This window comes from Borostomias antarcticus (genome assembly GCF_949987555.1).
Source record: "Borostomias antarcticus genome assembly, chromosome: 15".
Taxonomy (NCBI): domain Eukaryota; kingdom Metazoa; phylum Chordata; class Actinopteri; order Stomiiformes; family Stomiidae; genus Borostomias; species Borostomias antarcticus.
In genome coordinates, this window is record NC_140248.1 from 18,147,203 (window position 1) to 18,163,449 (window position 16,247).

Sequence of the window (16,247 nt, forward strand, 5' to 3'; positions counted from 1 at the left end):
TGTGAGAAGCCAACAAAAAGGACAAAGAGGTTTTTTTTCCTGACCATGGATGTGACCAGGAAAATCTCTTGGCCAATAGTCATGAAAGCAATATGTCATTTCTGGAAGATGGATGAATAATGTTTACACAAACTGCAGAAACTATCTCTATTGTCTTGGTGATGTGATCCATGAGGGTCAGACGGTGTTTCCATCAGACTGAAATCGTTGCATGTCATCAAAATATACACTACAACATGAATACCCTGTCAACAGTATAAGATGTATGAATGAGTATATTTGTAGTCGAAGATGCTGATTCTCTTTCCTTTGACCCGTAAGAATACAATAGCACAAAGAATACCAGCAATGGACTTTGTCATGCATTGTAAATAAAAAGCTGATTCCGGAAAGGAAAAAAAAAGTAATATTTACAGAAACAATATGAAAATGATGAATCTGACCAGCATTTTCCATGCTAACCTCTACAAGAAAAATTCAAATCAAAGATAACTAAAAAAAAGAAAATGCCCATTAAGGTCACAGTGTACTGTAAGGACAAAACCAGTTTTGGCATAACGATCAGTGTATGATGAGTGCTTCCTCATTTTTACATGTGGACACTAATGTTCTGTATTCCTTCTTGAAACAACACTCTTCCCCATTCACTTCCAATGGAGAGACGTCACTCCCAGAACTCGCAGAACAGGACGGTGTTTTGGTTTCTGTCAGTTTCCAAAGGTTCGATCGTTGCGGTAGTCTTTACTTGCAGTCATATGGATAAAGTGAGCAAAACAGTACAGTCATCAACGAGATGTTCACAAGCTAAATATTTGACAATCCAGATGCTTCCGGTCCATCCTTTTGTCTTCGGTTTCAATTACAATGGTACAATGGTACTTCTTAAAAATAAGGTGCTCGTGCTAAAACGTCTCTATTTCCTAAAGGGGGTTAACCTGCTGAAGTTTTGCCAGAAGGGGGACTGGCTCCTTTTGGGTTCATTGAATTCAAAGACATCTGATTGTGCCATGCCGTCTGCTACCAGGTACTGTCCAGGGTTCATTGGGTCCATGGGTGGGGGGTAGGCAGGGGGCACCGATCTCTGGCCTACGAAGGGGAGAGATCCAGCCAGAAAGAGATTGTGAGAGATATAATGCGGGCGCACTGAAGATAGACAACAAGAGCATACCAATGAGCTGGTTAAGACATGGGTTTACCTTTCTGCTTTGTCATTCTTCGCACTGTCATGGCAGCCTGCTTCTTCTGATACTGCGAGATCTCAAACCCTGAGGGAGCAGACAGAAACACAGTTCGCGAAAAAACACTGACAGAATCAAACATGCATTGTTTCGATGTTGACCGACACGTTTCTTTGACAGGAAAGACATTTATACATCTACATGTGATTCCACAATGACATTTCTTTCACAAGCACACCTATTTTCTCATCCTCGTGCACCATTTTGCGTTCCTCGTGGAAGGCTCTGAGCCAGCGGACTTTCTCCTCCAGCTTCTTGGCCAGGAAGATGTGGATCTCGTCCGAGTCCTTATTACTCAGCTTGAAGGCGTTCTTCACGCTCACGTTGAAGTCGTCGTCTCGCCCGTCAATGGCGTCAACCACATTGTATCTGTCCATGTCTATACGACCTTTGTAGTACAAAATGTCTCTTCGTATCAAATCCTGAGGGACAAGAAGAAAGGTGGGAGTTACGTTTACAGGGAGCGCTCAGAGAGACAGAGGGGAACAGACTCTAATGATCAAATGCGTCCACGCTTTGGATGTTGGAAAGGTAGTGTAAAACACAAGTATGACGGGCAAGTGAAGAAATAACTAGAACCAAGTGCATTTGGCTAATTGTGGCCTTGTGACAGGGGTCCATGCAACTAGCCCTGCAGTATGAATATTGCACTTTGCTGTCAGCAGCTGCTCCAGATTCCTGCCGTCCCCATTAATACGGCCTACAGAATCCGCTCTCCCTCCGCGGGCCACACGTGGCCCAGCTGCTAGAGGTACATTCACGACAGACAGAGAGAGAGAGAGAGAAAGAGAGAGAGAGAGAGAGAGAGAGAAAGAGAGCGAGAGAGAGAGAGAGAGAGAGAAAGAGAGAGAGAGAGAGAGAGAGTGAGAGAGAGAGAGAGAGAGAGAGAGAGAGAGGGAGAGAGAGAGAGAGAGAGAGAGAGAGAAAGAGAGACTGCTGCACTGTGCTCACAGGTCCCCTCAGACATAACAGCTCTTATATAACATTGCTGTAGTCATCCACCTCAGGAGCAGAAATCAAGCACAGGGCTCAGACCTCACAGATACAGGGTGGTACAGTAGGCCACATCATCACTATCAAATCCAGGGCAAATAACACTCTCTCTGTTGGTCTGCATTAAGAGATGGTGTCAATAAGGGATTGGGGGGGTGGGGCAGTGATATTGAATTAACGAACTCGCTGTTCTCTCTTTCACTCTTTAAAGAGACAAGTTAAATTGTCGCTAGTAATTCAAAATAACAACCCAATCATTAGTTACATTTTAATGTGACAAACCTACTGTATTAGACAAAAATGAAAATTCTAACAGATTAAAAAAAAACTAAACTAAGCAAACTCTTAATGCCATGTTTTAATGGCAATAGGCAGAGCTACGGTATCAGTCTGGCTCTTGTTTGATGGTAAAAAAGCAGCCAGTCTTCCCATCTGAAAAGCCTCTGCCACTCTGCCACACTGCTGAGGCTCGCTGTTTTCTCCTGCATCCCTGTGACTTTGTGTTAAGCACAATAAATCATTAGCTGGATTCAGGCCCTCCGGCAAGCTGAGCTGTAGACGTGACTTTGTTTCTCACTGTTGACCTTCATTTGTCTCGATCCAGGGAGAGTAACTAGCACCTCCTCATTTTGCTGCCATGTTTTTTATGAGCTACAACCAATTTATCATGTACAAGAACGTTCACGACACCCACAAAAGTGTGGACTGCGTCAGAAGGGGGGAGGGGGGGGGGGAGTAGCAGCTATACTTAGGTTTACAAATACAGGTTGGCACCGTGAAATAGGACAGTGTGTGTGACGCAGATGTCCTCACCTTTTTACACATGACCATCTGATGGTCAAACAGGAAGAACACCCTGGACTGACTCCTCCCATAGGGCTGGTAGATCCACGACAGCTCCCCTGTGCACACCAGCTCTGAGCTCCTGTCTAAGATGTCCTCTCCCTACACAGAGAAACACAAGAACGCCATTGTACATATACCAGTGTCTTATGAAACACCTTGGATCTTGAACAACAGAGCTCCCACGACCGAATCAGCATCCGGCATCTTATCAGCATGACCCCATTTCAGATAATGACATTTTAGATGATGCAGAAAAGTTATTTGTGGGGAGGGGAGGGGGGGCTGGGCCTTCAGTCTGGTGGTGGACCACATACACCCGGTCCAATCAGCACTACAAGGTGAATCCACTGCAGACAGTAGATGATAGATGGCAAAGAAATGAAAGTGGATGCGGAAAGAAATTGGAAAAAAAAACTCTCTTGAACTGGGTCAGAGTGACCTGCTAATGCTTTCCTCACTTTGGAATCAGATACAGCCCCTCGCAGCACAGATCATTTCAGAATTCGTTTGTGAGTAGCTTTATCTTGATGAAACGGGGAGCTTCAAAAAGCACTTCCACTGCCAGTCTGTTTCTCATTTGAACAAAGGGCAGTTGCTGAGAAAGAAAGGCTATTGATATATTTTCCCTTTGGAAGGGGAAGAAAAACATAGCAACTTTCCTCTTACTCTTTTCAAAGGCGTGCGTGACAGCTTATCAACCATGCAAAAAAATCTAAGTGTTTGGTCCATGTTTCCCAGCAGCTGTTGTTTGGTGTTCTGTGGTGTCACCCTATCAGAGCCTTACCTCCCAGTCAAGCACAGACGCCTGCCACTGTGCTATCTTGTCGATGTTCTCCAGACGGCGCTTCCTCTCGTTAATCTGCTGTGTGACATTCCGCATGACAGCGAGCGCAGCAGCCACGTAACGGTAGTCACTACGAGAGAGGGCGGGAGGGGATGAGGGATGCGACATATACCACAGTACAGCTGTGCATCAGCACTACGCCCGACGTAACGGCGCTCTCGTCCGAGTTGTGTTTCTGGTTTGACCCATGTTAAGGGATTGTCCAGGGCGGGACGCCAACCTGCAACCTTGCGCTTGCCGGTCAGATGTGCCAACAACTATGCCAAGAGAGATGTCCCCATCGGCAGGGTCTTTGGCACTAGGGGAGTGAGTTTCACCCACTACTCGCTACCACAACCTCGGAGGACACACTCACTCCACCAGGGTTTACGAGGACTCGCCATTCACTCGGTTACACTGACACCAACTGAAATATTGAAATTGTCTAACAGTTAGACAAGCCTGAGAGAAAATCTACAGAATATATCACTAGAAACATGCAGGGACGTGCTGGGACGAAAAAACGGCCCTGGAGTCTGAGGCGGCCGATTCAGTATATATAATATATATAAGTATATATAAATGTTTTCATTTTGTTGACGGGGGGGGTCCTAGCAGCCCACCTGGTGGCCGACGGCCATTCTGTGATTCTCCAGAACCTACAGATGGCCAGCACGGCCCTGGAAACATGTGGCTCTAACCTGTGCTCCTGGACCGTGTACTTTAGCAGCTCGGCCAGCTGCAGCGGGTACTTGCAGATCTTCTGGACAGGGGTGAGCAGGAAGCCGTCGATGGCGATGTCGATCATCTGCTGCACCAGACGACAGGCCTCGAAGAAGTGCTGGTAGCGTCCGTCTCTCATCAGGCGAGTCAGCTCCATGCAGGCGTCCACGTGGTTGTTGCAGTACTCTGAGTAGATCCAGAAGCCATCTTGCTGTAAGACAAACACAGATGTGTAAAAAAACTGCAATGACCAGTCTGTCCCCAATCACAAAATCTGTCCCCAATCACGTCAGAGGGATATGACAAATATGACAGTGTGGGAATTGAACTGAATCTTAAGTGCAGCTTTTAAAGGCTTCATTAAGTCTTCATGAAAGCTATATACACACCACAATATGTGCAAAACATCTACAGATGCATGTTTTATAAATGCTTCAAGGTTGATCTCACATTCAATGTTGCGTCACATTTGACACTGGTAGTTATGTCACATATTTATAAACCTTTTACAAAGCCTGACATATAGTTTGGATGCTTTGTGGCACATTTATGTAGTGCTTATGGAGGCTTTATGGAGTGTAATGAAGCCTTTATGAGCAGCACTTCATCTACAGTAGAACCCAATCTTATTTCCAGTAGAACACATGACAGTAGAACCCAATCTTATTTCCAGTAGAACACATGACAGTAGAACCCAATCTTATTTCCAGTAGAACACATGACAGTAGAACCCAATCTTATTTCCAGTAGAACACATGCAGCTTACATGTTCCAGGAAGCAGGGACCAATTTCACTGAGGTGAGGTTCTTCAGTGTTGTACTGTTTCTCCAGATCTCTAACAAACCCAATTTGAAATCTGTAGATATCCTCAATATTCCCAAATATGACTTTCAACTGGTCATCATTGAACATGTCTCTTCTTTTCTTGCATTGCCGTAAGTAACCCTGGAAGAACAAAGGGACAGAGAGTAGGGTGAGAGAAAGGGGGTTAGTTTTCCAACAAATTGAAATTTAAGGTTTAATGATGCCTTTGTGAACCGTTTAAAATGCAAATATTAATTTACATTTCTATATATATTGAATATATTTCACTTAATATAAGGCCCAATCCCAATACCCCCCCTTAGCCCTACCCCTACATTTTGCACGTTCACACGTAGGGTAGTGTGTCCCATTCCTTTTAGCTTCTAGGGCTAGAGGGTATATAGTGGGCTAGTGGACGTTCAAAGCAGCCCTCCAAAATGAGGGTTTTCAGATGCTCCAGATGAAAACTCACACAATGCTTTGCGAACCGAGGCAGTGATATGAACCATAGCTGCCGGTGCCATGAAAAAACATGGGGAAAAAGCCCAACATCTTCGCAAATAATCATTCAAAATTTGTAAAATACGTGGAAAAGCTTAGTTTAATGTACATGCAAAGGAACAAACAAGGAAAAAAATAGCTATTTACGATGTCAACGGCATTTCATTGCGTTTTGATGTTCCAGTAAGTTACTTGTAGGCTACGGTGCAATGTTGAATCTAATCTAATCAATAGAACTTTGTGTAAACAACGATTTTTGAGTGACAGTTGATTCCATGTCCTGTGTACAGTATGAAGTCCGAAAAATAATCCAGTAGGCTATGATTTTTCTGCACTTCCCTGCTCATCTGATATCAGTGCATTTCTATGGGCAGGACTAACGTTAACAGCCGATGTGTAAACATGCTTCCTGGCTGAGCAAGTGATTAATCTGTCTTGTTCTGTCCTGAAATTTGGTCAGATGTGTCACTATAATAATAGTAATCATACTGTAACATCCCAGGGACTCTACAGAAAATCAGGCAACTAATAAAATTCCGACTGAAGACGTAGCGAGTGGTGTCCCATTTCTTAGGTAAAGATTTCAACCCCTACCCCTTGTGGCTCCGTTCTGAAGGGCCACTACCCAGTCGAGGGCACTCCAAAACTAGGGGCTAGGGCTAAGGGGGGGGGGGGGGGGGGGGTATGGGATGTCCCCCAAATTTAGACCTGCCAGAGGATACTTTACAAAACCACAGGATTGTAAGGACATTCCTATCCATGGGAGCGACAACAGCTTGATATGCAAGAGTTGCCCTTACATAACAGCCCATTGCCTAATGTGAGCTCAACTCTACGACAACATTTGAAGTCATTCATGAAAAATCGTATCCTTTCACACTTAAGAGACCAGTTATGCTCCATTTACCATTCATTTCCAGTCACCTAGACATTATGAGCCCTAATTTGAACAAATAATGGCCTTGCTACTGTAAGTGCAATGTCAACATAATTTCAAATAGACAGGCAAACACACATTAATTCCAAAAATAAACAAACAAAAAATAAATTGAATAATAATAATTCTAAACAATTTCTGAATTCTACTTGTCCTGGGTACATCGTACATAGAGCATCATATACTCACATCACAACTTTGCTCTTTGTCTGAGACTCAGGAAATCTCACCCTATCATTTGCTGTGACTTATACATGTGATTATGTAATATCTCTGTGATAAAAGAAAAGCTGATAGAAGAAAGTTATAGATTGGGATAAGAGCTTTCTGAGTACTTTTTCATGTCCTCTCTTGGGTGTGTTGTTTGCCGGAGACCGGCGGAGCGTGAGGAGAGCTTGTTACTATATCTGTGTTGGGGAGAGTGCAGTGAGATGGGAAGGCTGCAATTGCTGCATGGAGCCTCAGTCAGCACTCATGGGTCAGTGTTCATTGGTTCTCAACTCTCAGTAGGACACCGTAGCTGTGTCACTTCTGTTTAGAACAACACTGATTGAAGTTTGCCTTTAAGGGACACATTCTTGTCTTGGTTCGTGAGCTAGTGTGGTTTTGCGCAGTCCCTGCTGTGAGCAAGCATGGCCGATAAGTACAACAGCAGATCTTGGAATAGAAGCAAAAGAAAAAATGCAGCAGAACTGTCTCATTTTTCTGTGATCTTGTGTTGTCTGATCATCTCTGGGCATACCATAAATAATGCCTGGATGATCACCTGATATACATAGCATGATCCTGAGTACAGTACATAGATTTTTACACACATCAACTGTGGCCTAGTGGTTAGATTATTTACATTCTTGCATTATGTATATATCCCTTTAGTGGTCATCAAACATACTGCATGTCCTGTGACAGACACTGTAACATACCTCACACATGTCCTGTAACATGCCTCACACATGTCCTGTAACATGCCTCACACATGTCCTGTAACATACCTCACACATGTCCTGTAACATGCCTCACACATGTCCTGTAACATACCTCACACATGTCCTGTAACATGCCTCACACATGTCCTGTAACATACCTCACACATGTCCTGTAACATACCTCACACATGTCCTGTAACATGCCTCACACATGTCCTGTAACATACCTCACACATGTCCTGTAACATACCTCACACATGTCCTGTAACTTACCTCACATATGTCCTTCAGGTGTTTGATGTAGTGGCGTTCTGTGCTCATGATCTCGTTGATGACGTTGGCCCTCATCTGGTCCCGGTTCTGGATCGGCTGGCCCAGGCACAGGCAGTCACTGCTGGGGCTGGCCTCCACATGACCATTCTGGACCTCACTGGGCCCTTCTATGGGCTCCACCGACGTGCTGTCCTCCTGGTTCACCCACAGCTGAGAAGAGGAGACCAGCCAGTAAGTCTGGGCACATACAGTACAGCAGCTAGAACCGCAGTTGAGTTGAATGACAATGTTAATAAGAATTATGAATACGCAAATTCTAAAATGTATAATCAATGTGAATTGTGTTGTCTTGCATCAACCACTGTGTATGATAAACAGAATGATTATTGTTGCAAAGTAACAGGATTTAGGAACACTTTATCTGTGTAGTAACACTGCCATTATTATGGTAACATTGTATTACTGTATGTAACGGTAACGGTGTACTGACAATTCTGGAATCGGGCAGCTAATAAAAAAAGTAGTCCCAGGAGACACCACACACAGGACTAAAAGACTGACTATCTAGACATCTTTTCCATAAAATATTATTAGTTATATGGTTGTGCATGTGCATTTGTGTGACTGTTTTAGGTTGCCAGCCAGAGGAGAATTCCCAACATTTGAACACTAAGGACAATCTAATTTAATATAACATAACATACTGTATGGAACTTGTAGCAGTTCTCCCCACTCACTCTACCACTGGGTTAACACTGCTCTGCAACCACAAAGCTCTTACTTTGTCATTTTGTAACAAGTACAATTACAGCCTTATAGGACAATAGAGAACTGAATGTGTAACATAGCATAGGGATCTCCTCTACTGCATCTGCAAAAGAACATGCTCTGTTAGACACCCGTGAAAATGTTACCAATCATATGAATTCTAATAAACACATTACAGTACACTTGTCTTGAGGTAAAGTAGGTTGTGCTATAGATGATGAGTATTTTAAATTATGTAGTTCAGCATCAGCAATAAACAAGCATGAAATTGAGGTTAGACAGAGTAAATCACTGCAAAATAAATATTGAAGCATGAGTGGTCACGGGATGTGAGGCAGAGACAAGGGGACCCCTGAGCAGTCAGGATGATCAGTAGAACAGTAGACCATGGATGGAGGCGCTGCGCATCCTTGTGCGTTCAAACAGGGGCTCACGAGTGGCTCCCAAGACGCCACTGACCATTAGATCATATTGTAAAAATGGACAAGAAGGTTCTCATTTCAACCCCAACAACATGAGGACTGCAGCCTGCCCTACAAAGCCAAAGTGCAGTATCTGCAAAAATGTCAAACTGAAAAAAAAACAGCTTTTTGTGTTTTTCTTTTGCCAAGTGTAAGCACCAAATTATAATTGATTGTCAAGTGTATGATTGATTCAATGAAAGTTAAGTGAATTTCGTGCATATGTAGGTTTTACCTTCAGGCTCACCTTGGTAGCTTTACAGCAGATTCCCGCACCTGGCTTTTGTTTTACTGCAGTATAGTTATATGGCCACACATGCAGTAAGTGAGCATTTGTAGGAGCAATTTCACTTAAGCCTTGGATACACGAGAAGACTTTCACAATCTTATCAGATTATGAAATGACGGAGTATACACTAGACGACTGGCTTCTGATGATTTTTGTATGACAACTGAAAAACTGGGTATCGCACATTTAACGACTGGACTGGGTGGTGACGAGTTTACACTACACGATTGCGTCCAGAATCTGCTCAAAAATATCAAACATGTTTGTTTGATATGCTCCAACTCGCTCCGACTCGGATCGGGATAAGTCTGTTCTCATCATACACCGATTTAAATCTGTACCGCTCATACACTTACTGATTTTTGTGCCAAATTGCCACTCCGACTACCCCCAACTAGTGCAGACTGCTGCCGACTAGGAGAGACTCGGCAGGATTGTGAATCATGTATAAAATCAGGCATCATATCTTGTAGTATATCCTCAGCTTTAGCCAGACCACCAGTCTCTACAGCATGACAGCCTGTATAGAGGTCATCAGGATAAGGTCTGCGGCCCCCTTCTGGTGAGAAACTGAACTGTATACATAGTTTTTGGGCAGTAGCGCAAAGGCAATGTTTTCTGCCTAACAGAAATACAAGCCACATATCAATGTCTACTTATAATTAACACTTTAAACAACAAACATTTGTTGCTTAATGTATTTATTTGTGGAATTATTCAACATCTTATATAATTTCTCTCTCACAGTTATGTCTCTCTCGCAGTTACACTTGTATATATCCCACGGTTTTATGCAAGTTCTACTAACTTTCAGTCACAGGAAAGTGCCAAATTTGAGAAATGTTCATGTATTCAGAGATTTTCAGCATCAATGAATGACTGCATTAAGATGCAGTAACTACTGAAGCAGCCCCGTTTTCAAAGTTGGTCCTAAGGCAAAGGCAAACTGCAGTATCTGACATTCTCTGTGATGAAACCAAGGCAAACTGCATAAGTGCAGATACTGCACTCAGTTACTGCACTTTGCCTTGGTTTCACCGTGTACTTTTGAGATACTGCAAAATAAAATAAAAACTGACAACTCCGGGACATGCAGCAGTACAACGAAACTCTAACAGATTGAAGAGAATATAATTGCACTTTTGATTGGTGCAAAAAAGTGCATTTAGCACCAAAAAAATGCATACGGCACTTTTTTTACTGACTTTGCAGTGCAGGTCAGTGAGCAGTGTGCACGCATCCACATACTGCACCTATGGGAAACTGGGCCATTTCAGTATCAGGAGCCATCATAATGATGTAAGCAAAAATCTGACAGAACGAATCGACCATATTGGATTTCAAGCTGACAGTGGTTCAGCTGCGCATTGCTGCATATCTGCCCATGGCCATTATGTAAAGCATAAAATATGTCTTCCTGCTTTTTGTTGTCATAATCTGTTATCCTGGTTGGAGGAGTTTCAGGAGTTGTGAGCACATTAGCACACTGCCTGCTAGAAGGCATCTCGAGGAATGAACTGTCACTTTAGTTAATCCTCAAAGGGAACCAATTTTAGAATTTTTGCCTGAGGACACTGAGCAGGTACAGTAGCTGACAACTAACCTAATACAAATCCACCGGAATCATGTTTTTCAGGAAAACACACATTAAAAAGCCGGCAATGCTGCAACTTCCATTGTTAATTGGTAAATTCCACGCTAGGACATGATAAAACCATGTAACTAGAGACGTATCTGATCATGTCGTCCCTCGCAGTCGGCTATAAAGACAAGACATGCATGATGGTCACCATGTAAACTGAGATGATGAAGAGATAAGGTGCCTGGGGAAGTGTACGGTGAAGCATTCACTCTAGACAGTGTGAGTTCATTGACACACCTGAGTTCCTATCTGCAGACTGGTGTATAATGACTAGTACCATGACTCCCAAAGAGACGGCGGTATGGAGTGGGACACTCCTAAAGCAAACGCAAACCCAATACTGACCCCCATCGCACAGGGAAGCACATTCTCATTTGTTCATCCACAGAGAGTTGCCAAGCACCTATGGCTTATCTAACATTGGAACCAAAATAATATGTGCGACTTCTGAGTTAGATTTAAAATATGCATTTGTCCATATGGGAAACATGAGAGCTCTTCAGACATCTGGGCGGCGTCCTGGATGGCCCTCTGTTACTGAATCTCAGCCTGTGTCACCTCAGCCACGCATGTCTATTTAGGGCCCACTTTCCGCTGCTGTGGTTCACTGGACAAAAGCTATATGGCAAATTCATTGGCTACTACAAAAAAGCTCTTAAGGTTTTAGAGAACGTATAAAACCTCAAATGTCTTTTAACCAACAAATGCTGTTACGTAAAAGTACCATTTATAGCTTTTCTAAATGCTCTTCCTTTCTTTTAGCTCTGTATGAATCCCCATCATTTTGGGTGCACCTGTTTGATATGCTCCGTGCTTTGCTAAAAGAGTAGCCATACATGTTTCATTGTTGATGACGTAAATCAGTGCCTTAGTAGTCCTTGTTGAGTGAGTGGAAGAGTGTGAGTTATTACAGCACAGCAGAGAACACACCCACTCTGAGCAAACAACATTGGACAACTGAGATGACTTTCTATAGTACAGTGATATTCATCATTAGTTCAGAGAAAGCAAATTACTTACAGCATGTCAAAAACAATCTTTTAAAAATGCTTCTTGTTCCATGGAAACTCAAGCGAGCCTATTGCATTTACAAGTGATAACAGATATTACAGAATTCCTAAATCACACCCCTGTAGGACTTTTGGACTCGATGAAATGTAAACAACTTCACATATATCATTGCAATTTCAACAACTACACACATATCAAAACAATATTTCTGAATATCTTGTTAAATCCAAATTTGAATTATGAGCCGGAATGCCATACCAGTATACTCAATAATAGATTTACAAATATGACTTTGTCTGGTGGGCAAATCCTGTGGTAATACTGACATGATATCAAATCAAATTAAGTTTAAATCAACACGCTATTAGAAATGTTGATTCCATACTTGTGAATTTGGTGAACTTCGAAGAGTCCTACAGTGGAAACGGTTTGCTTTCCCCCATGTGAGCATGACCTTCGACCTCCACACCGTTCCTACGGTATACTAATACTAATACACTTGTAGTGGCCACAGAAAATTAGTCCCTAATCAAGTAATCATGTCAGCGAGGGAAGAGACAGAGCGAGTGAGGTAGATTATGTTTCCCTACAAGGATTTGGGGGAGTACAATGCTGAATTCCTCACAGGCTCTGGAACTGCAACATGGTGATGTCAGTCAATGGAAGCAGCTGCATACAAGCGACAGGATGTCAGATATGGGGTGGTCCAATGTGGAGTGAGATGCTAATTCAACAGTTGCGTTTTATTGTTGTTGTTGTTGTTTATTTAGAAACGCTATTAGACGCACCTTGGTAGTTGTGTTTTGGAACCTCGAAGCTGCTATAGGGTTGATATAGAAAACCTGTTTTCTTTGAGGTTGGGGTGGGTGGGATTCAACCTTCGAAAAGAAACACATGACATACAGTACCTGGTTCACATTCTGTCAAGCACTTCAATCTTACGGGCACCATATAGAGATAACTACCAATGAGACCCCTGATTTTCTCACTTCCAGCTTCTTTGTTTTTAATAGGACATACATGTGTCTTTTAACCAATCAACTGTCGATGTTATCAATATGAAGAGTATCCCATTGATATCATTCAGGTTAACATTGCCATACAGTATCATTCCAGCCATTTTATGCCTCTACGAAAATATAACACGATTTTTTTAAGTACCATTATTTAAAGCAATACATAGCGTTTTCTCCGGTTTTCTCGGAACTGCGCCCCCACAGGCTCTGCGAGTAAGTGCACTGTCGTACTGTCGTAACGTTATCAGATTGTCTTTTTCTTTTTCTGGCTTCCTCCGTGATGTTTCACTTCGGTTTTCTCACCTCCGCCATCACTGAGCTAAAAAAACCGCATGATATCCATAGACGCCGGAATAGTTAGCTACTACTGTGTTGTTTAAGCACAACGTTGCGCATGCGCACTTCGACTGAATGCTGCGTCTCGGGGGGTTTTAAAAGGTAGGCTAATAAATGTCAATGTATTATCTTTCTGAGTAGACTGTTTGGACGATTCAGCTTACTTTTAGTACATCTAATTGGAGAATTAGCACCAGACATGTTTGTAAAGGTCCAAATATCGCAATGTATTGCTTTAAAGTACCATTTTCAATAAACATGTGCTATTTCACTGTAGAGAACAAAACTACAAGAAATGTCAATTTAGTCAACCAAATTTAAAACCATGACAAATAATAATCAGTGATCACTGAGATATTGCTACAGTAAACCTCTAGGCCTTTTAGGGGCAAGAGATGCAACAAGGAGTGAGAAATCATCCATCTTACCCTCACAAAGCTGGCTGGAAACCAGCCCTCCTCATCCTCAATCTGTCCCCACCACCAGTCTTTATTGGAGGCATCGAGGACCTTGATGACATCTCCAGCCTTAAATGCCAACTCCCTGTCGGCCATGGTGACATGATCCCATACTGCCTCTGCACTGACGATGGATCCTCCACTGATCAACTGTTGGGAAAGAGAGGGGAGAGGAGAGAGGGGAGGAGAGAGGGGTGAGGAGAGAGGGGAGAGGGGAGGAGAGAGGGGTGAGGAGAGAGCGGTGAGGAGAGAGGGGAGGAGAGAGGGGTGAGGAGAGAGGGGAGAGGAGAGAGGGGAGGAGAGAGGGGAGAGTGGAGGAGAGGGGGGAGGAGAGAGGGGAGGAGAGAGGTGAAGAGAGAGGGGAAGAGAGAGGGGAGAGAGAGGGGGGAGGAGTGAGGGGAGGATAGAGAAGTGAGGAGAGAGGGGAAAGGAGAGAGGAGAGAGGGGGAGAGAGGGGTGAGGAGAGAGAGGAGAGGAGAGAGGGGGGAGAGAGGGGTGAGGAGAGGAGAGAGGGGAGAGGAGAGACGGGAGGAGAGAGGGGAGAGGAGAGAGGTGAGGAGAGAGGGGAGGAGAGAGGGGTGAGGAGAGAATGGAGGATAGAGGAGAGAGGTGAGGAGAGAGGGGAGGAGAGAGGGGTGAGGAGAGAAGGTAGGATAGAGGGGTGAGGAGAGAGGGGGGCGAGAGGGGTGAGGAGTGAGGGGTGAAGGGAGAGGAGAGAGGTGAGAGGGGAGGAGAGAGAAGGGAGAGGGGTGAGAAAAGAGAGGTGAAGGGAAAGGAGAAATGGATAATGGTGAGGGGTGAAGAGAGAAGGCAGAGAGAGAAGGAAGAGGGGTGAGGAGAAATGGAGAGAGAGGAGGAAGAGGGGTGAGGGGAGATGAAGAGAGGTGAGGGGTGAGGAGAGAGGGAGAGAGAGAAGGAATAGGGGTGAAGAGAGAGGGAGAGAGAGAAGGAATAGGGGTGAAGAGAGAGGGAGAGAGAAGGAATAGGGGTGAAGAGAGAGGGAGAGGTGAGAGAGAAGACAGGAAGTGATAAGAGTTAAATGGGAAAGAGCAAATTCAGAAATCAGAATCTCATTCAGAAATCAGAATCTCATTTCTGGCTTAAAGAAAGTGGCGTCAAACTGATAACTTAAAGGACTAGTAAAGGGAAAATGCATGTTTAGCCCTGTTTTAAGGTTACTTATGATCATATACAATGGTTCAGATAAAAACGTTGACAAAGCTAGCATTTTCGAGAAAGTTGATAATTGCTATACCACCGTTTTGGCCATACAATGGATGTGGATGGGCATCTTGAAAAATCATTCAAAAACATGTTAAACTCTCGATTTCAAAGACAAGAAGCTTTGTATATGATCATAAGTAACCTTAAACTAAACCTAACCTACTAACCTAAAACTCCTTTAACTTTCATATAGCACGTCACAGCTATTTGGAACGACCGTGGGTGGACAGAAAATGTCAGCGGAGACACCTGTGCCAGGAGCCGTGGATAACGATGTCCCATGGGCAGAGAGGGCAGAGACCTACTTCTGATCAGACTCATCACTCAGCCTCACAGCTCTCCCCATCACAGACAGGTCAAACTAAATGGGTTCACAGCTTCACAACCCTATTTATTGCATCTTCCACTGGGACTTAAGTATTTCATAGCACCTGTGCTACTTTCTTCCCTACTCTTCCCTCTCACCAAACTGCCCTAGGCCACAATCAGTAATTGACCTTATTCTGTCTGTTGATGGAGATTCATCATTATACACAAAACACTTTCCTCCTAGAATGTTATGTAAGATGATGAAGAGTTCACACGGTAGTAAGAGATGCAGCTAATGTAACGAATGTCATTTTCTCAGCACGCTTGTTGGGGTCTTCTTAGGCGTATTCTCAGGCCATTGATAAAACATACAAACATTTTTGGGGGGTTGAAAATAGTGCAGAGCAGACAGGTAATTAGTTCATCTAAAACATCCATCCAAACAGCTGGTTGTGACAGTTTACAAACATGTTCAGTTTGAGCTAATGTACCCCTACTGTATGTGAACAGAGGATATGAAGGCAATATTCAGGAGCCTACATACAGTACATGGTCAACCCATGAGAAATCAAACACGGATATCCTGATAAGAAAAAAGGTTTGATAACAGCACAGTGGGGGTAAAATGAATGGCATTATAGCTCATACATGTATAATAATAGCTATCA

The 16,247-nt window shown here is 43.5% G+C and overlaps 1 protein-coding gene across 3 annotated transcripts; it reads right to left on the bottom strand.

Moving 5' to 3' along the window:
• Window positions 1-913: 913 nt before the first annotated feature.
• LOC311318168 (rho guanine nucleotide exchange factor 9) lies at window positions 914-14,193 on the bottom strand (the record flags this gene model as incomplete). 3 transcript variants are annotated; one of them, XM_084449412.1, is made up of 10 exons in its annotated part: window positions 14,017-14,193; window positions 13,025-13,114; window positions 8,066-8,275; window positions 5,390-5,569; window positions 4,602-4,834; window positions 3,862-3,991; window positions 3,045-3,176; window positions 1,417-1,660; window positions 1,197-1,265; window positions 914-1,086 (listed from the first exon to the last, which is right to left on the bottom strand). In XM_084449412.1, exons 1-10 carry the CDS (start codon window positions 14,140-14,142, stop codon window positions 914-916), a joined length of 1,587 nt encoding a protein of 528 aa, XP_084305538.1. In that variant the 5' UTR covers window positions 14,143-14,193. The 3 variants fall into 3 exon arrangements, with proteins under 3 accessions (XP_084305538.1, XP_084305539.1, XP_084305540.1); XM_084449413.1 differs by lacking the exon at window positions 13,025-13,114; XM_084449414.1 differs by lacking the exons at window positions 3,045-3,176; window positions 13,025-13,114.
• Window positions 14,194-16,247: the final 2,054 nt, after the last annotated feature.